The sequence below is a fragment of the Diceros bicornis genome, chromosome 8 (genome assembly GCF_020826845.1).
Source record: "Diceros bicornis minor isolate mBicDic1 chromosome 8, mDicBic1.mat.cur, whole genome shotgun sequence".
NCBI lineage: Eukaryota > Metazoa > Chordata > Mammalia > Perissodactyla > Rhinocerotidae > Diceros > Diceros bicornis.
In genome coordinates, this window is record NC_080747.1 from 43,491,300 (window position 1) to 43,511,710 (window position 20,411).

General features: G+C 37.7%; 1 protein-coding gene across 1 annotated transcript; it reads left to right on the forward strand.

Annotated features, from left to right (window-relative positions):
• The first annotated feature begins 4,129 nt into the window (after nt 1-4,129).
• Nucleotides 4,130-19,919, forward strand: EXOC1L (exocyst complex component 1 like). Its single transcript, XM_058546385.1, has 3 exons — nt 4,130-4,250; nt 13,543-13,673; nt 19,653-19,919. Exons 1-3 carry the CDS (start codon nt 4,130-4,132, stop codon nt 19,917-19,919), a joined length of 519 nt encoding a protein of 172 aa, XP_058402368.1.
• Nucleotides 19,920-20,411: the final 492 nt, after the last annotated feature.

Genomic DNA, 20,411 nt, shown 5'->3' on the forward strand with positions numbered 1-20,411 from the left:
GTGCAAAGGGGAGAACTTTATTATTATTTTCACAAATTATTATCCTGTTACTTATGGGCAGGTAGGACACTTCCAGATTACTTAAGCAGATAAAAATAATCCCGTGGCTGCAAAAGAATGCAAAATTTTTAAAGACTAGGTTGGGAAGTGATTAAAGCAAGATTCCAAAACTGAAAATTAGAAGAAAAATAGTTCCTCAGTCTCTGAAAAAAAAATCAGTAAGAATAAAATATATTTGGACTATTTATAGACTTAGAAATTATAGTTCACTCCTCTAGTTGTGGGTCTTTTAGAATCCAGGCTCTAGTTCCTCAGTGAACACAAAGGTTAACTAATCTATGAGTTTTATATGCAAGGAGGTCTTTTCTTCTGAGTAGTTTGCCTCACTGTATACCAGTTGGGCTATATCTACACAGGTACAAGCTTCATTACTTGACCCGGGATGGTGGACTAGCCGGGCCTTATTAGTGAAACAGTAGATGTTAAAAATTCTTTCCCTGTAGGAAAAACATTTGGGGGATGTTGAAGTTTTAAAAATAACTGTTTCCAGAAAAATGCCATTTTTTTGATGATTTCCTCATCATCTCCATTGACAATTCTATAGCATTTCAGAAAATAAATCTACAGACTAGAATAATCTTTGGCTATGAGGAAACAATGTTTTAATAGCTCTATTAAATATCATAATGAATGTTTTTTGAATCTATTTGTTATTTTTCCATAACCTCTTCTGTTAATGTTGGTTTCCAAAGGTTTAGTACTGTATTCCTCTTAATGAACAAACAAAGAAATTAGAGTCTGTAAAGATTTTTCTTACTTCCACTTTTAATGAATTGTCATTTGCACTTCTTTAAGGTTGAATCCTTTGATCCTTTATAACTTAAATAATGTTTTGATAGATTATTCTTATAGTACTAGTTTAGAACCTTAAGGAAGACATTTATTAGCATTTTAACATGACTTTTCCCCATGACTGTCAATCAAATTGATACTATAAAAATATTCAAACCAATTGGCAACTCATTTCTGAACACACTTAGCAAACATTTCATTTTGGAACCAAGAGGTCGCTATGGTAGTTACTGAGCCTCTAATTTCAATGTTACTTAAGACCATACTGGAAGACATGGCCACTCTTTTCTTAAGTACTTCCAGAGAAAGTCGTAGAATTTCCTCCAGAAGTGCATTTGAGACTCTCACAACTGAAGACCGTGCATTCATGGCAACAAAAGCAAATGGATATTGATACAGGATAAATGATTAGTAAGAATAAGAACTGTCCACTCCGGCTGGAAGGATATATAACTGCACAATCAGCTACACACAAAAATAATTTGTCATTACAAGATTCTTTGATTCACTTATTTTTTTTTTCTTTTTTGTGAGGAAGATCAGTCCTGAGCTAACATCCAATGCCAATCCTCCTCTTTTTGCCAAGGACGATTGGCCCTGGGCTAACATCCGTGCCCGTTTTCCTTTACTTTATATGGGACGCTGCCACAGCATGACTTGACAAACGGTGCGTCAGTGCGCGCCTGGGATCCGAACCTGCGAACCCAGGGCCACCACAGCTGAGTGCACACACTTAACCGCTATGCCACCCGGCCAGCCCCATGATTCACTTATTCTTTTAGTAAATATGTATGAATAAACTGAGTGAATAAATGAGTGCAAGAATGCCTAGGATGTGCTAGCTACTGCACACCATCTATCCTGGACGTATGGCAAGTAGGAAAAACATGGTTCCTGCCCTCATGATAGCTACAGTCTAGCAGAGGAGAAAAACATAATACAAAGAATCACATAAATAAATATCTAATTAAATTTCAATTATAATATTGTTGGTGAGTTGCTCTGATTGTCATAGTGGTTTTTTTTTTCTCCATGTGAAAACTAAAAAGTCCAGGAAATAATTTTTCACGTGTAAAAGCTGGAAATAGTTTCTTCTCTGAAAACCTACCTCCTGTGACATGAGCCCATTTACTCATTCTCTAGGGGGAAGCAGGAAGTACTTGTGTCATATTGACCCCACCTTTTACCTTTCACATCCAATTAGGTACCACAGCTTATTGATTTTATTATCCAAATATATCTTATTTCATCCTCTCTCCTCTATTTCCATATCCAAAAGCATAGTCCTAGATCTCTGGTCCTCTTACCCAAATTATTTTAATAGACTCCTGGAATCACACCAGAATAGCAGAATATTAAAGTAGGAAAAGAAACTGAAGATCATTCTTCAAATAAGGAAACTGAGGCTTAGAAAGGCAAATGTCTCACCCAGGACCCCACAATTCAGCCTAGCCATTTATTTTTCTGTAGAGCAGCCATGGAAGACACTATGGTTGCCTGCTTACAGTCCTTCCCATCCCCTTCTTCCTTGTTAGAAAATCCCCTTCCCATGATAGGAACCAAAAATGACCAACACTTGCTTTCCTAGGGATGGCCGAGTGACACAGTTATGGCCACCGAGATGTAAAGGGAAGTCTGGTGGCTGGTTTCTGAGAAAGAGTTTGCTTGCAACAAAAAGAGAACTCAAGAAGAGCTACCACCACTGCCCTCCTCTTTCTTTCTGTCTTTGAAACTGAACAACAGCAGCCTGAGGACAGAAAGCCAACATCTGAGGATGGAGGATCAGAAGAATGGAAAGCACTTGGGGCCCTCATCTGTAAGTCCCGAGCTAACTCTGGGACCACCTGCTTGCAGACTCTCATAACGAGAGATTGATTAAAGTCTTTCCTACTTACAACTTTATGTCATGTATTCTGTTACTTGCTGAGTGCCCCCCGAATGGACCCTGCTTTATTTGTTTCTTTATTTTCCATCTACTCCACTAAGCTCCACAAGAGCAAGGAATTGGCTTATTTTCTCCATTTCCCATATTCCCAGTTCCTAGAATACAGTCTGGCACAGAGTCAGCCCTTGAAAAATATTTGTTGAATGAATGAATGCCCCCAAATTTTCATTGGCTCTCTACTTTTACAAAATAAAGTCCACAGAATTAATCTGGCATTCAAGGCCCTTCATGATCTGGCCCCAATCCATCTTTCCAGCTTTATCTTTTACCTTCACACATGCTACAACTTAGGAAAACTGGACTATTTCCTGTCCTCTGAAACGCTCTCTGCTTTACTGAGGCAAGGCTTCAGCTCACAATGTTCCTTCCGCAGTATATGCTCCTCCTCCTCCACCTCCATACTTTTCTCTCATTCTTCAAGCCCCAGATCTTCTCCCATAGCACTTGCTCTGATACTTTCCAGTATAAATATCTTTTCTGTGTTCCCTTCTCTTTTGCGCTATTTATCACTTTTAAACATTTATGATAATTATTTGGTGTGCTCATCTCTCTTAGATTATAAGCTCCTTGAGGATAGGAAATTCACCTTCCCAAGAAACAAATATAATGCTTTGCCCCAGTAGGTACATAGTAAACTTTTCTTTGTGATGAAGAAATAAATAATACTAAAGTGAGCCCGTTTTAAAAATAATTTGGACCCAGGAATTCCTGCTGACTCTCATGGAAGCAAAGGTCTGAATGAATTGCAGGAGAGGAAAGAAAGGAGGGAAAGAGACTTGTCGGAAGTGTCAGGAGCAAGCACTGATGCTTTTTCTCCTGCCGATGACAGCAAAGTTCTTAATGGAAGATGATCCCAATCAATAGAGCCAGACAGCTGATTTATATAATGGAATCAAGCTGAAGTAGTGGTCTTCCTCCGCAGAGCGATGTGAAAGGGGAAAAGGCTACCAGACTAGAATAACCAGGGGACTCCACAAGTCTATCTGCTGATATTCATAAATATGTTCCCCATCATCAAACCACAGGAGAGCTCCAGAGAGCAGCATCCTTGAGCTTGGATGCTGAAGACTGGCGGTGGGGCTAGTGCTGCTGCTGTATTTTGGCTGCTGCTGCCGCTGCTGCCACTGGGTAGATACCGCAGTGAGGGGTCTGACCGCGCTGAGTGCTCTCTGGTGCCTGGGTCTGCCTAGGAATGAGAAGTTAAGAGAGTGAGGGCTGGGAGGAGGGTAGAACTCACCAAGCAGCTGCAAACCAGGACAAGAAATCTAGGGAGCACACGGAAAGCAAGGGTGAGCTTGAGCCCAGATATCAGGCCAAGTGGAACTGGAGGAAATGTCATCATTGGTAAAGGAGGACTTGGAGAAGAAACTGTTTAAGCCACTCTCACAGAATCTGTACGAGTTTATTGAAATAGAGTTCTCGGTCCAGGACAGGTATTACCTCTGTGTGTCAGGTAATCTGTTCTTTCTGTTATCATTTCAAAATGTAAATAACGCCGAGATGCTTGAGTGATAGAGGGACATTTTCTTGTCTTTATTTTCCTATACAATACCAGCCCGTGTATCCTCCTGCAACAGAGCTTAACTATGCTAAGTTTAAGAATTTGGCTTCTACAGATTTTTTTTTTAAGTGCTAAAATGGAGGACAGAGAAAAATATTATCTAAGAATATTTCGGTTAATTGTTCAGAAGTGAAACTGGGTACGTACTTTTCCTGGTTTGATTATTTTGTCTCCAATCTTTTATTTAATGCACTTGCATGGCATCTGATTTTATTGTGTAAAAGCTCATTTTAAAAAATTCAACAGAGAGCTCTCTGTATATTTTTAAATACATTGGAGAATTGAGTTATACGGCTCTATTTCCAGCCAGTCTCCCTTTTCACGCTAGGGAACAAAAAAGACCTTAGATTTTCTTCCCAGGGCTTATTTAGACTTCCTGGTAGTTTATTTTGAAAAGAGAAATGATCTTTTAAAAATTCTCTTATAGGAAGTATGTTCACAGAAACAAAACTTTAATGGCAAAAATTAGTTCATGAAGATGGAACTTTAAGGATAAGGGGATGCTCTTTAAACTATTGAACTAAAATAAAGATTTTCTCTCATGTTTTTAAAATTCACGAAAATTGTCTAAAGGTATGCATAGGCTTTTGCATCAGTTATGATTTGCCTAACTTGTAGTTTTTGTGCTGAATTTAGACAGAAATGCTTGTGCCATTATTGAATTTAATATACAGCATTCCCTTTTCCCAATCTATGCCTGCTAATACTTTGGAGGAAAGAGCTTAGAAACTCTAAATATTCATTGTGGACTTTCCTTTTAAGGCACACACCTCAGCATTTTCAAAAAACAACTTGTAATTCCCTTCCTGATAATTGGCTTAGAAGGACTTTCTAAAGTTGTCAAGAGGGAGTTCTATAAGGAAAGTAGAACATCTTTAAAGAAAGTGCTAAGAAATCTTTAAACTTCTATAATTCCTAAGTATAGGAATATCTACTTAATAATAAGAATACTAATATTTAATACTTTACCTAGCATATTTTGCTATGTAAATACAAAATGTGGGGACTTGGCATATCAGCAAGGCAAGAAACTTAATTGGCCTAGGAAAAAAAAAAGAAATCAAATTATGGAAAAAGGTTAAATGAAATAATTTTAGAAACTGTATTATATTCTAACCATCAAATCACTATATCTTAAAGTATTTTGACAATATATTAGAAAAAATGCTTATTTCAACATTAACATTTAATAATTTTGTACCTATTGTGAGGGCCGGCCCCATGGTGTAGCGGTTAAGTGCACGTACTCCACTGCTGGCAGCCCGGGTTCGGATCCTGGGCGCACACCAATGCACCGCTTGTTAAGCCATGCTGTGGCAGCGTCCCATATAAAGTACAGGAAGATGGGCAGGGATGTTAGCCCAGGGCCAATCTTCCTCAAGCAAAAAAAAAAGGAGGAGGGTTGGCATGGGATGTTAGCTCAGGGCTAGTCCTCCTCACAAAAAAAAAATAATAATAATTTTATACCTAATGTGATCCTACTCTATAAAACTAATTACTCATCATGTAACATTAGTATTCAAGTAATTTTAAAGAAAAACTTATCAACCACAAAATAATCACAGTAATGTATGTATCTAATTTACCAAATACATCTTAATGCCTCCCTCCCACTATATAATTAACTAAACTTGTTCTATCTGGCATGAAAAAAAAAGTCTCATAGAACTAAATTTTTGGAAATGGATATGATTTTTCTTCCGGTATCCTCAAATACCGATAAAAACACTGCGGGCTGGGGCCACCTGTTGTCTTTTTTCATAAATGACATGAACCCTTTTAACTAGGATTCATTGTTGACACGGGCAAAGTCAATTTCTTTAAGGTTCAATTTTCTTATCTGAAAAATGACCAAGTAAAGTAGGTGATCATTTTCAACAGTAAAATTCAATGATTCTATCATGTAAGAAGCAAGGAAAAAATAAGTTTCTCTCCAAGATAAGGAAGAGAAGGTAATATTGTGATATTCCAGATAAAAAAAGTTAACATTATAAGTCATATTAGTTCACTAATTTTTCACAACTCTCCTCTATATCACATCCATCGATTTGAGAGCACTTTCCCCAAATGTAACGCTTCTTTATGACCATTTTAAATACATGTAGATAGAACAGTAATTTAAAATAAAGTCAATGTGATGCTTGATGGTCCTAAATCTTTGACCATGTTTTACTCAGAAAATTTCCATTGATTGATTTGAATCAAACAGGTCATATCACAGTTGTGGAGGCAGGTAACTCCAGATTTTGCATGCTGGCCACCTTCAACTAGTAGAGAGACACATAGTTATGATTTCCTCTTTATATCCTACAATCCAGTAGTTCTAAATTTGTGAGAATCTCAGGTCTAGAATAATCAAATTCCGTCATGCATTTTTCACATTAAAGAAGATATGTTTAAATAAGTTAAACTTTCTCTTTATCTGATCAGAGTCTCTTTTGCAGGAGTCTCACAACCAGATGGTTGTGGTTTACTGTTATCTTGATGATTTACCTGGTTGATGTCAAAAATCAGATGTCATAAACACCATCTCCCTCTCTGTAGTTTGCTAGCATTTACACTGGGGATTTCCTGGCACCTCAGTCTCCTCGCACCCCAGAGTTTGCATGGTCATTTCTCCTAGGAATTAGCTTCCCCAGTCTAGAACATCATTATCAGTGGCAGTTAAAAGCAGCCTCTTCTTCTGAAGGAGGGAGGAGCTCGATTATGTGCGGGCACCAGAAAGGGATAAGTCACTTGTGCAATGATGAGAGTGCAAATGAATTAAAGAAATTCTGAAGGACTTGAAATAACATGTGAAGCATTAGCCAAAATTGAATGGGAAGTAGCAGGGCATGGTGGAACAGACTTTTGGAATGCTTGGAATCAGACAGACGGGTATGAAACCTGGCTCTGCTCTGCCTACCTGCCAGCTGTGAAATTTGGGGCAAGACAATTAACCTCTCTGGCCTCAGTATTGACACCTCTGAAATGGAAATAATAACACCTACATCTGCACATAGTGCTGTCCTGTTAAATCCTAACAAGGCAAAAACCAAACAGGATAAATTATATTCCAAATAAAATAAAAGGTAGGGTTATATTTTTAAAATATATTTACCGTGAAAACATGCCAAAATATATATGTATAAATAGAAAATATTGTAAATAAATATTTGTAATAAAAATAAAATATACAGTAAACATATATAAGTATGTATAATATATATATATATTTTGTGTGTGTGTATGTGAGGAAGATCAGCCCTGAGCTAACATCCATGCTAATCCTCCTCTTTTTGCTGAGGAAGACCGGCTCTGAGCTAACATCTATTGCCAATCCTCCTCCTTTTTTTTCCCCAAAGCCCCAGTAGATAGTTGTATGTCATAATTGCACATCCTTCTAGTTGCTGTATGTGGGACACGGCCTCAGCATGGCCGGACAAGCAGTGCGTCGGTGCGCACCCGGGATCCGAACCTGGGCCGCCAGTAGCGGAGTGCGCGCACTTAACCACTAAGCCACCGGCCAGCCCCAGTATGTATAACATATAATGAAGAATTTATACATTATATATTTTATCAATAAAAATTGTATACATTTTCAGATACAGATTATTTTTAAATATTCTCAGATATTTAGAAAAACATTTTCCATTTGTAGATATTAATTTGAAAATAAACGGCATTTGCTAGAATTACAAAAATAATATACATAAATTCTCCATGCATATTACACTTTGATGCTGGAATGGAACTTATTCTCTGTGAACCAGAGAATCGAAGTTTGTCAGATCATTTACAATAAGAATGTGAACAATGAGAGTGTTAAATAAGAGTAGGTTAACAAGAAAAAGAAACTAAATACCAGTGACTGGATGGCCTTTTAAACAACAAACATTTATTTCTCATAAGCAGTTCTGGAGGCTGAGAAGTCCAAGATCATAGCATGGCAGATTGGTGTCTGGTGAGGACCTACTTCCTCATAGACAGCCGTCTTCTCCCTGTAACCTGGCGCGGCAGGAGGGGCAAGGGATCTCTCTGGGGTCTTTTCTTTTCTTTTTTTTTTCTGGGGTCTTTTCGTGAGAGCACTAATCCCATTCACAAGGACTCTGCCCTCATGACATAATCACCTCCCAAAGGCCCCTCCTCCTAATACCATCATCTTGGGGGTTAGGATTTCAGCATATGAATTTTTGGGGGACACAAGCATTCAATCTGTAGTACCCAGTATAGGGTACCCAAAATTTGACTTTATAAAAATATTTCTAGAAAAGTATTATTTGAAAATTACTTTTTTGATGAAATCAATAATAGTCTTAACAACTCCAAGACATCGATACATTGTAACATTTTCGCTGCGGCTTCTTATCTTTGCTATCTCACGGTAATTTTTTCCTATCATTTAATCTCAATGACGAAAACAATTGTATAACACTAGGACCGTAAAGTAACAGTCGTTTATTTATTTAAAGCATTTCTGTGCAGCTTACTGGTGAGTTACTGTTTTTCCTATATTCTGCCAAATTGTATTGGTTCAATTGGCCAATCTTCTTTCCATTTAGCCTCATGAATAATAGTGACTGTTTTACCATGGTAATAGAGGCAGTTCTTAATGACAATGTTTATTTTGAAATTAAAAATGAAAATAAATGGTTGGCATGAAGTTAAGATTGTAATTCTGAAAATGCTAACTAAAATATTAAAACCGGAGCAGGTTCATTCTGAAATTCCCTGGGTCTATAGATATTACTAAATAAAAATTACATAATGGAACCTCTGATGTTACTGAAACCAACTCTCTAACATTTTGACTCTATAAACACATTTCTGTTTTAAGACAATGTGATAAGTTTCCACTTTCACTGCATTAATGTGGATATGGCCATTTAATTTTAGCTGGCAGCAGAGCTCAAGCATGGAAATCAGGGATTGGGCCCACTCCAGCCTGAGTAGACTTCTTTGGCTCTTGGCTAAAGACAGTTCTTGGAGCCTCCTTGGCTCCAGAGGAGGCTATTTCACCGAATTAAGGAGGCTGTACTGTCTCTGTGCTACATCATTGTATCAAAAAGTTAACTTTTAAAGCATGCTTTTTAATTTTCTTAGTTTGGTGTTAGTGGGACAGGGACCATTAATACAAGAAAACTTGATAACTGGTAGATCCTACCTTCTAACCATCTCTTTCTCCGTCCACCCCCAGCCCCCTAACCCCAACCAATCGTTTATGGAACTGCTCAAGCAAACTTTCTAAAAATTAAAGCTCAACCTGTCTATTCACTTAAAATCCATCAGTGACAACTCTCCCTCCCAACCCCCTTCCTCCACATAGCTTTCAGGATAACATCTGAACTCCTTAGCCTAGCATTCTAGACCCTTTTTAGCTCCTGCCTAACCTGCTTCCTATCTCACACTTCATTTCAACAGTTCCAGATATTTGTAATGACTCAGAAGTGTCAAGTATTTCATGGTTTTGTACACATGCTGTTCCAGCACTCCCTTTACTACCTTCTTCATTCTGCTAACTACCACTGCCCTGTACAACTCCTTCAGGAAGCTCTTTCCGACGCCTGGTCAGATGAAGATGTTCCCCAGTCCATGTTCCTGTTTACCCTGTCCTGCCTCATTCACTGGGCTATGATCATATGTTTTCTTTCTGAAGCCCCCTCTACCTGTAATCTCAGTGAGAGAAGGAATGGTGTCTTATGGGAATTCATTTTTTCAATGCCTAGCACAGGGCTTTATGCAAAAGGGGCACTCAAATATTTATCAAATTAATGAAATGAACCAGTGGGCCTACAGTGAATTAGCTGGTTATCATAACATGTAAATGAGGCAGTGGAATTTGGTTCAAATTACATCTTTCTACAGTACCCAGTTATTTCCATATCTCTCCATCCCCATCCTCTCCCACCCCCTAAGTAGCTAGTGAGACAGCTAACCAGAAGAAGAACATTGTCCTCTAGGGTACAGTCTTTGTCTGGACCAACACGACTGATTCCTAGTGGAAAGAACTGCCTCCAAGATCTTGTCCTTAGTAAGTATGACAGAATCAACTATGCTTCCACTTCAGCACACCAGCCTAATGGCTTCTCATCTAATCCCTTTCTCTTCCCAAAGGTAACATCTAGACCAGTGGAGATGGACATTTTTTAGGGTTGTGTACGTGGTCAGAAAGCCACCAACTTTTGCACACAATTTCAGGAGGCTCATAGACTCTGAGCCAGTTTATTGACCCCAGGTTAAGATCTTCTGCTCTAGTTCCTCCCCAGAACACACCCCTCAATCACTCCCTCTGTCCCCAAAATATGCAGTCTCTCCTCTTCCAAACTCTTGGAATATGTGGTCTAAATCACAGCCTTTAGTCTCTCTTGCTATTTCTTTTTTTAATCCTACCTGACCCAGGAACTGGCAGAGTATGCACTCAGTATTAGTTAGTGCATGAAGGAGTCCTCTACAAGCTATCTTCTGCCTTCATCATTCTAGAGAAGCTGCCCTCAGGAAAGAAATCAATGATCTTCCCCAAGTCAGATTCAGTGCCAGGACTGAACTCTGCTTTACCCAACAAAATGACTTCATGGGATTGTCTCCAAATCTTTGAAATTGTCTGTCTTCTTGATTTCTATAGCATTGCACTGTTGAACCTGTCTCTTTTCTGATGGCCCCTTCTCCGACCTCTCTGCTGGCACCTCTTTCTTCTCCACTCTGTCTCATCTCACTCCTCTTCTCTTTTCCCTATAAACCTAATCTTAGAACTGTATCCACACAGAAAAATCCCAAGTCCATATCTCCATTCCTAAACTATAACAGTCCATCTCCTTCTCTTCTGAGACAGCTTGTGGACACCTCATCTGTTGCCAAAAACTAAACTCATTATTCCACCCACCCAGCTCACCCCCCATACTTTCCTATTTTGGTTTCTATCCAGTGTTATTTCCATCCAGTGTTGTCAATGCCGCATTTGAAATCTTACTTAGATTTTCCACTTCTGTTTCCACTGCCCACATCCTATGCCTAGGTTACAGCAGCCTCTTAAACAAAATGAAGTACTTTAACAATTACTATAAACCAGGCACTATCTAAGTCATTTATATAGTTTATCTACTTTAATCTTTACACCCTATGATTTTGTTTCACTCTGATGTCCACTTTACAACATGAGAAAACTGAGGTTTAATCTCTCTAGATATTACATAATTTACTCAGACCACACTATAAGAGGTAGTCATGATTTGAATCCAGATTGTCTAATGCCAGAGCCCACTAAGCTGCACTGCCTCTTCCAGGGTCCTCCAGTTCCTCTTTCTTTTCTTCTTCAATGTATCCTGTGCATCACTGCTTCCAGAAAAATACTTCTTTAATAGGGTGCCATTTTATTAGACTCCTGTCCAAGGAGGGAGGAGACTTAATGAATATATATTTCTATATGAGCTTTCACTGAACACCTGACACAGTGCCCTGTTCTTAGATTTGTCAACCTGCTCAGACTCCCTTCTCTAGGGGACTGAACTCAGCTCCATCATCAACGTTTAAGCTTAACTGGTCGCCTTAATTTTGGCATCACCTGCACCTTCAGAGGATAATTACTCCCTTCACCAGCTCCAATTCTGTAGCCTTCACTGTCCAGGCCAGCCTCCCATCCCTCCCACCAGGAGGGGGATCCAAACATCACAAGTCCACAGCGGTGTCTGTCACTTTTCAAATCCAGAGTCTTTGAAAACATTTCACCACCTTCTCAACCTAGTTAATCCTATTGCCCACCATATCCTAACACCAACGAATCCATACAGTGTACTTTCTTTCATTCTACCTGGTGCAGTTCAGCTTCTATTGTCCATTCATTTCCTCATGCTGTCCTGCATCTAGAAATGCCTTCAGTATCATACTTGCCTTTCCAAACTGACTAATTTCAAAGCCCCATCTCAAATTCTATTTCTTCATAATTCCTTTCTTAGCTTCCAATCCTCTCTCTTCTCAGAACTCCTGTTAAACCTATAGTCTGCTCCACATTGCTTATTATTCAGTATGATTGTATTGTAATATATTGCTTATATCTTCTGGACTAGGAGGGCATGCCAAAGTGGTACTTTCCAGAACGAAAAGAGAGTCTTCCCCAAAGACAAATTCCAGTCTCACTCTTAGAAATCAGAACTAGCTTACAACACTCTAAGGGACATCACCCATCTTGAAGAAAGTTTAAGACATTCACTTGCCACCTGCCACCTCTTTATAATATACGTATATTCCTTTGTAATACATATTTTATGTGACTCGTGTGTTAGCCTATCTCCTCAACAAAACCATAAGTTTCTAGAGGGCAGGGACCATGTCTCATATTTGTACCCTGTGGCATCTATAATAGTTCTATCAGGCAAATAGTGAATATTCAGTAAATATTTCCTTATTAATTCATTGAAAATTTTCAATCCAGGAGCTCTAACATCAAATGTTGATTCTTTGGATGTGTTCATATGAGACCAAAGACAATGATTTTTAAGGCCAGGAAATTGTTTCCCTCATTTTGTTCACATAAAATAAGCAATGATTTTCCCACACCATTCAAGATATAGCACTAAAACTTTTTGTCTCAGAGGCACATTTTGAATACTAGAATTTTGCAGACACACTAGAAAGGATTAAAAATCTCAAACAATACCAAAAAGGTCAACAGTAGCTGCGATGAAAGCCCTTCTATGTCACACATCCCACAGCGACTTTAAAAGAAAGCGTACACAGTAGTATTTGCATGGTCACTCTTCAACACTGTGTTGCTGTGTGAGCAGAACTGTTTACTTTCCTGACCTCACTTTCTTATATTGTCATAAATTAAAATTCCAACTTGTTCTGGTAAACACTTTGGCACTGACTGCTTGCTAACGCTAAGCCTCTTATTTCCTGCCCCAAGTTGAACCCCATTCTCCACCACAAAGCTCGTAGCTGAAAGCACATAGCTTGATGTTCTATCTGACAGACATTACTGTAGCAATATGTAACCACAACTGTAGCAAAAATAAAGTTAACACATTGAGTAAATTTGGAGGCATCCTCATGAAGATTCAGATAGATCAGGGCTCATAATTGGGGTGCACATATAATGTAGGTTCAAGCTCATTATATGAAAAGGAGATACATAAATACTGAAAAGTATGACAATGAATAATTTATTATCTTCTAAGAGTTTATGTAAACTAAGTGTTTTTCTGTCTTACAGTGACCAAAAATGAAGAAGTAAAAATAATTATGGTGAAACACTACAGAATAGGTTTAGATGAAAAATATGAAGTAACAAAAAAGTGGTCTTTGAACGATCTGCAGATGATTGATGGAAAAGAAGCAGATACCGTAAGTGTTATGTTTTGTAAGGGAGATGTGGGATCAATATGCTGGAGATCTTTATGTTCAATATCCTACTTTGTATATTCTTGGCATGAACTGTGTTAAGATGATATATTGTTCTTAAGTGGTACGGTTTAATCTATCTGGATGATCTACTGGTTTCTTTGTTCTGTTTTTATGAGTTTAGATTTGAATTTTGTCTATTAAATTTAAAAGCATCTTTCCCAAGGGCTTCTTAACAGGTTAAACACAATCTCCCAGTCAATCCTGAAACTTTAAATAGATGATGCTTCCGCCACCATTCTCTCCCCACCCCAATTTCTTCTGTAAGTTTTGGGGATTCCTTCTCTTATCATCTTCAAATGTTACTCTCAGTTAGCCACCTGATCCTCCAGAAGGATCAATAATTCTTGGAAATCCTACAACCTTGGAGTTGAAAGGGGGGAAAGTGTGTATACTCCAATCTCTCCACTTGACCACTTGACAAGTGGTTTTCCCAGTCTCTCCTTGAATTCTTCTACTGATGGAGAACTCATTACTGCATGAGGAAGTTCATTCCATTTCTGTATTGCCATACTTTATTTTTAAATTTCCTGCTTATGTTTAACCAAAATCTGCTTCACTATAACATCCACCCATCAGCCCTGGTTTTGCCATTTGGAGCAACCCAGAACAAATCCAATCCTCCTTTTACATAGCAGCCTTTCCAATATTTGAAGACGATTATAATATTCCTTCAAGTTTTCTCTCTTCTGGGTTAAATACAGTACTTTAGAATTAGTGTGACTAGTTTGTATTTCCTTTGATATGGATTCCTTCTTTCTATTAAACACTTAACTGAAACTTCAGCTCTTTTGTGCATGAATTGCCATTGAACATGATCTGCCATACCCTCCACTTACACAGAATAAAATCTAAATAAAGGCCCTTGGTGATCTGGCTCCTTTATCTCTGGTCATTCTCCCTTAAATTTTATACATCCACAGTGCTTAACTACTGACTCTTTAGGCTTAGAATGCCCAACCACCTTCATCTCTCACCCCATTCCCAGATTCCCCATGAGGTAAAGTCCTACTCATGTCTCCTTACCCCCAAACCCCACATTGCATTGTGGATGTAAATGTGTTGTAGCCATAATCCTAAAAACTGCCACTATTGGCTTACTCTGTCTCCCCTCTGGATGGAAAGTTCCTAAAAAACTAGGGCTATGACTTTTCATCTTTTATCATAGCCTTCTGCCCGATAGATACTAGGCCCTTGGTAAATATTTGTGTTATTGTTGGATGAATTAGATTTTAAGCTCATTTATTCTTAATCCTACTAAATGCTGTAGTCAGAGTTTGGCCTATTGTTTCCATCTACCAAATCTTCTAATATTTTGATTTTTTAATATTCACTGTAGTATGATGCAGATTTAATGAGCACAACATTTAGAACTTCATTCAAGTCAATAATAAACATGATGAAATAGGCAGGGCTAAGTTCATACCTCTAGGTAATTGATAGGTTATCATTACTACGTCCAGTATTACTGCCACCTGCTACTATCTCACACGTGGTAAACTTACCAGGTAGCAGGAGCCACACAAAGTTCTTTCTTTTTTTTTTTTTTTAAAAGATTTTATTTATTTATTTTTCCCCCCAAAGCCCCAGTAGATAGTTGTATGTCATAGTTGCACATCCTTCAAGTTGCTGTATGTGGGACGCGGCCTCAGCATGGCCGGAGAAGCGGTGCATCAATGCGCGCCTGGGATCTGAACCCAGTCCGCCAGTAGCACAGTGCACGCACTTAACTGCTAAGCCACGGGGCCGGCCCTCAAAGTTCTTTCTATATATATAATTTCACACAATCATCACAAAACCCCATGAATTAAATTCTATTATTACTCTTGATTTATAGATGAAGAAAATGAGACTTAAAGAGATCAATTGGCTTGCCCAAGGTCACATAGCTATTTTGTGGTTGAGCTAGACTTTACCCAGAAATCTATTAATTTACCTTCTTTGGACTGGTTGTTTAACATTTATACAAATTCATATATTCATTCATTTATTGGGAATTTATGGTATACCAGGCCCTGCTAGGCTCTGAGGATACAGTGGAGAATTAAATAGACATAAGCACTTAATTCTGCCTTAATTAATTATCTAGTGTTAATACCTAAATTTTGCCCTTAAGGTATTTACTAAAATTAACATATGCTATCTGCTATTATCTTGACTTATCATCTAGGAATCCTATTTTAAAAATCTGGGATGTCTGGCATGACTTCTTGGTGAAAGTGTTACTGCACAAAAATGGGGTTCTTCTGCCTGATGCACATAAAAAGCCAATTATTGTGGCAATAGCTTTTGAGAAAATGGGGTTCTCCTGCCCAGTACACACAAAAAGCCAATTATTATGGCATCAGCTTTTAAGAAAAGAAAAGGCTTTATTGCGAGATTGATCTGCGAGGAGACAGGAGGCATAAGCTCTCAGATCTGTCTCCCCAATTCAGGATTTGGGGCAAAATTTAAGAGGTTAGGGAGGACGCAGAAACACTGGCAGGGGAGATTTTGATTTGGATTGGCTTTAAGTGTTTATGATAAGGTTTTAAACATTTATGGTAAGGTGTGGAAGGGGTTTTAATGCCAGATTTTCCTAGACAATGGACCCCTTGCTTCTGATAAGAGTCCATCTTTCAAGTTCTGGTCATGTCCCGGTCCTTTGGTTTCGTGCCGGGGAGAATCTTTCATTCCAGGGTCACTTCAGGTCAAGATTTTGTCCTCTGTGCATGCTCTGGCTATGTGACTTTGCAAATTTTATTGGCTTGTTGATAAGATGGAGTCAGTTTGAACTGGCCCTAGAGGGCCATGGTTACAGAAGCATGCTGGATTTCATTGCTTTCTTTCCTAAGTGCTCATATAGCATTTTTCTGACAATAAATTTTACCTGAATGTTCAACACTTAGGAAATAGTTAAATATATTATTGCATATCAATATGCTGGAATGTTACACAGCCATTAAAAAATCACGTTTCCAAAAGAATACCTCAGAACACAATTGTTTACCATTTAGTAAGTTTTTTAAATGTCAGCCAAATATAAAACCTTTCTATAATATTATCTCAAATTTGCATATTTGGTCTATCCTATTATTGAAATCTGAACCTTAAATTGTAATACAAAAAAATACATTTAGGTATATGTATGTGTGTATGTATATATGAAACAAATCAGTACTTTAACAATAATTATCTCTGTGTGATAGGATTGCTAATTGTTTAATTATTATTTCCTTCTTTATACTTTTATATACTTAGTAAAATTTCTATACTACATCAAATTTTATCAGAAATCAATATCAAGTTCACTAATCTGTAGTTTCATGAATTAATCATCCTCATCTCTTTTTCTTTTTGCCCACTTTTCTTATTTTTTTCTCAAGTTCTCAAATACTACTGATGTCGTAATTATTTTCTACAAGTTTGGTCAGTGCCTGGGGATGTATTCATCAAGGCTGTCAATTTAGATTCATTGGAAGCAGCTAGCTGTGCTCTATTTTCTCCTCACCTTTCTGGCCTTTAATTTCATTCCATCATTGACTCTTCCCTTTCCCATATGAAGATCATTATCTTTGATAGTGAACTAGATACAAAAGAGAAGTCAAGTATTTCTATTTTTCTCATCACTTTAAGACCTGAAATATTAAATGGCCAGAAGAAAAACTATAATATCCAAAGAGTAATTCTTTTAAAAATTCTTTTCTATGGTTGAAGTAAAAATATCCCAGTTGTTCTGGGAATTTCTACTTCTTCTCTCTCTTGGAATTAATCCTCAGGAGTCAGCATTTATTATATTTTTCTCAATAGCAATGATACAGTTTTAAATAGAGCAATGTCGAGCCAGAAAGTTGTCAACTTTAAAATGGAATGGAATTGAAATTGAAGTCAATTTATAAAGTAAAAATCAAAATGACTGGGTATCTGGAGACTGACGTGGTGCAACAGGAGAGAGGATGATGTAGCGAAAAATGGGGTTGGGCTGATGGAGATCTTGGTTCTTACTCTGGCTCTGCCAATACCTACCTGTGTGACCTGGGCTTCACCTCTCTGGAAAGTATTATCCCAGCTATAAACAAGAGATTGCTGAATGACCTGTGAGATCCCTTTTTAGTTCTAGGATTCTTTTGAAAGAAAGAAAGAGAGAACGAAGAGGAGAGGAAGGAAGGAAGAAAAGGAAGGAAGGAAGAAAGGGAAGGAGGGAGGGAGGAACTTGTAGTCTATGTACATGCATGCACAGGCTTCAATTATTAGGCTAAAGGAAAAAATTAATCCTCTCCAAGTATCTCAAAAGCATAGAGGATGTTTTCTACATGAGAAGGAGCAAATGTTTCAGTGAGGAAACTATATAAGGAGCATGATTAGTATCTGGTGATGGAATGGGTGTGATTTCCTTTTATTGAGATTCTCTGCAGAAGTGTCTTTCAAGCTGCAATTACAACAGCTAGGAAAAAATTTGCGAGGTGTGACTAGGGGAACACTGCACTTAAAATCTCATCACCCTTGTACATTCTTTTTCAAAAGCATTATTTTGTTTTTAAAAATTTTAATGGTATAAAGCAAGGTGGTATTAACACCAGTACCACAATCCTTGGGGGCAGATTTGGGAAAGGGAATTATCATTTATTAAGCTCCATACTAGGCAATTTATGTGATTAATCTCATGTAAACTTCATAGCAACCCTATCTAAAATGAGGAGAAAAGTGAGGGTGAGATCAGATAAGTATTTTGCCCATGGTTACATCGGGGATTCAAAATAGTTGCCAATTTCAAAACTCACGTTCTTTTTCCTGCCTCTGCTAGAATTTTCCTAATAAAAAAAGAAATTGAATCAAGCCATGCTGTGGTGGCATCCCACATACAAAATAGAGGAAGATGGGCTCAGGGCCAATCTTTCTCACCAAAAAGAAAAAAGAAAAAAAAGAAATTGCAAATACATAAGTTGTTTGTATATAATGTTTACATACTACATGATAATGAATTATTAATACTCTTGTTTGGTTGGTCTTGCTCTGCCTCCTTGTCATTTAGAGTGATGTTTACCTCCACTTCTCTTTTTATAGGACTACTTCAGATAAGTTTCACACACATTTGTTGAGAACTTAGTAGTTGCTGTAGATAAGCACTAGGAACACAAAGATAAATAATTCAAAACCTCTGCCCTCAAGGAGAGTTAGGAGTTAGGCAGAGAATGAATGTTAAAGCATTTTGTAAACTGAAAAGCACTTTATAAATGCAAGGCATTTTTGTTACTGCCATTAGTAACAGTAGCAATTATTATTATTTTTACATGTAGGACCTAGATCAGGTTTGATGTCCACTTTTTCTTGAAACATCTCCACTAGGAGTATAGCAAGAGCCTAGAGCAATCCAAAAAGAGGCAGTCTTTAGTAACTTTCTGTTTCAGTCAAATGATTTAATGATCCTTGCTGTTAACTTTGAAGATCATTCCTTGCTATTAACTTCAAAGTCAGCAAGTATTTCCCCCTTCTACCGTTGGAATAGCACAAGGGACCAACCTTCTAGTAGAGAAAAGAAGAAAGCTTTTCTTCCCTCCAGAGGTCTGTAAGTGGGTTTATTCTCTTCTTCCATCCCTACCCATCCTCTCAAATTTGCTACCCTGGGAAGACTTGGTAACTGCACATTCTGAGACATGTTTTGTTTTATAATTAGAAAATCACAGATGCTTCAAAAATAATCTTTCTTGTTGTTCTTTTTAGAAGCAATATGTTTGGAGCAGGTAGCTTTGGAAAGCTCATTTGTAGATTTTAGAAATATATTTGAGACAGGTAGCTTTGGAAAGCTCATTTGTAGATTTTAGAAATATATTTGAGACTGATACTTTATAATCAATAAGCATATGCAAGAGAATATGAGAGAATCCGGGAAATCTAGCTACTTTCCTGGCTACAAACAAAATCATGTCTCTCTTTCTCTTCTAGGACAATCCATTTTTTGATCTGCACTTCAAGAAAGTGTACAGTTTGGAAGCATATAGTTGTGCTTCTAAATACGCCTTTGCTCGAACTGTAAATAAGCTGAATCATGCATATCTTAAGAAGGACTTACAGATTGTGAATTTTGATTCTACTTACATTAATGATGATTCCATTTGGTCCTCCAACAACAAGGATTGCTTGGTTCTTATGAGAATATGCTTTTATGCTTTCAATCTAGTGTGCTTGTCCCTGTGTCCCCTGCCACTCTGAAGAGGTATAGTGTGTTCCTTCATCAGTGTTCCATGAAAATGGTTCTCTAAGCAAATATTGATAGTCCTGACTTTGTTTTTTCCCTCCATCAGTGACTATTATTTACATGAAAATAAAGTGATGCTTTGTGAATTGCAGTGAAATGTGTTTGAATGCAACCATTCAACATTTGGGACTTTTGCCTATGTTTCTTGGTAACTTTGTAAAGAGTTGGATGGTTTTTCCTAAATTAGTATTCTACTAAAGAATATCAAGAAGTGTCTTGGAAGGCCTAAATAAATGGAAAGACATCCCATGTTCATGGATAGGAAGACTTAATATTGTCAAGATGTCAATCTACTCAAAGCAATCTGCAGATTCAACACAATCCCTATCAAAATTCCAATGGCTTTTTTTTGCAGAGTTGGAAAAGTCAATCCTCAAATTCATATGGAATTGCAAGGGGCCCTGAAGAGCCAACAATCTTGAAAAAGAAGTGCAAAGTTGGAGGAC

Bases quoted from the DNA above. Each gene is read 5' to 3' on its own strand.
- EXOC1L (XM_058546385.1), top strand. From the start codon at position 4,130: ATGTCATCATTGGTAAAGGAGGACTTGGAGAAGAAACTGTTTAAGCCA. The intron at 4,251-13,542 runs GTAATCTGTTCT...TCTGTCTTACAG, and splicing joins GTATTACCTCTGTGTGTCAG to TGACCAAAAATGAAGAAGTA. The intron at 13,674-19,652 runs GTAAGTGTTATG...TTTCTCTTCTAG, and splicing joins ATGGAAAAGAAGCAGATACC to GACAATCCATTTTTTGATCT.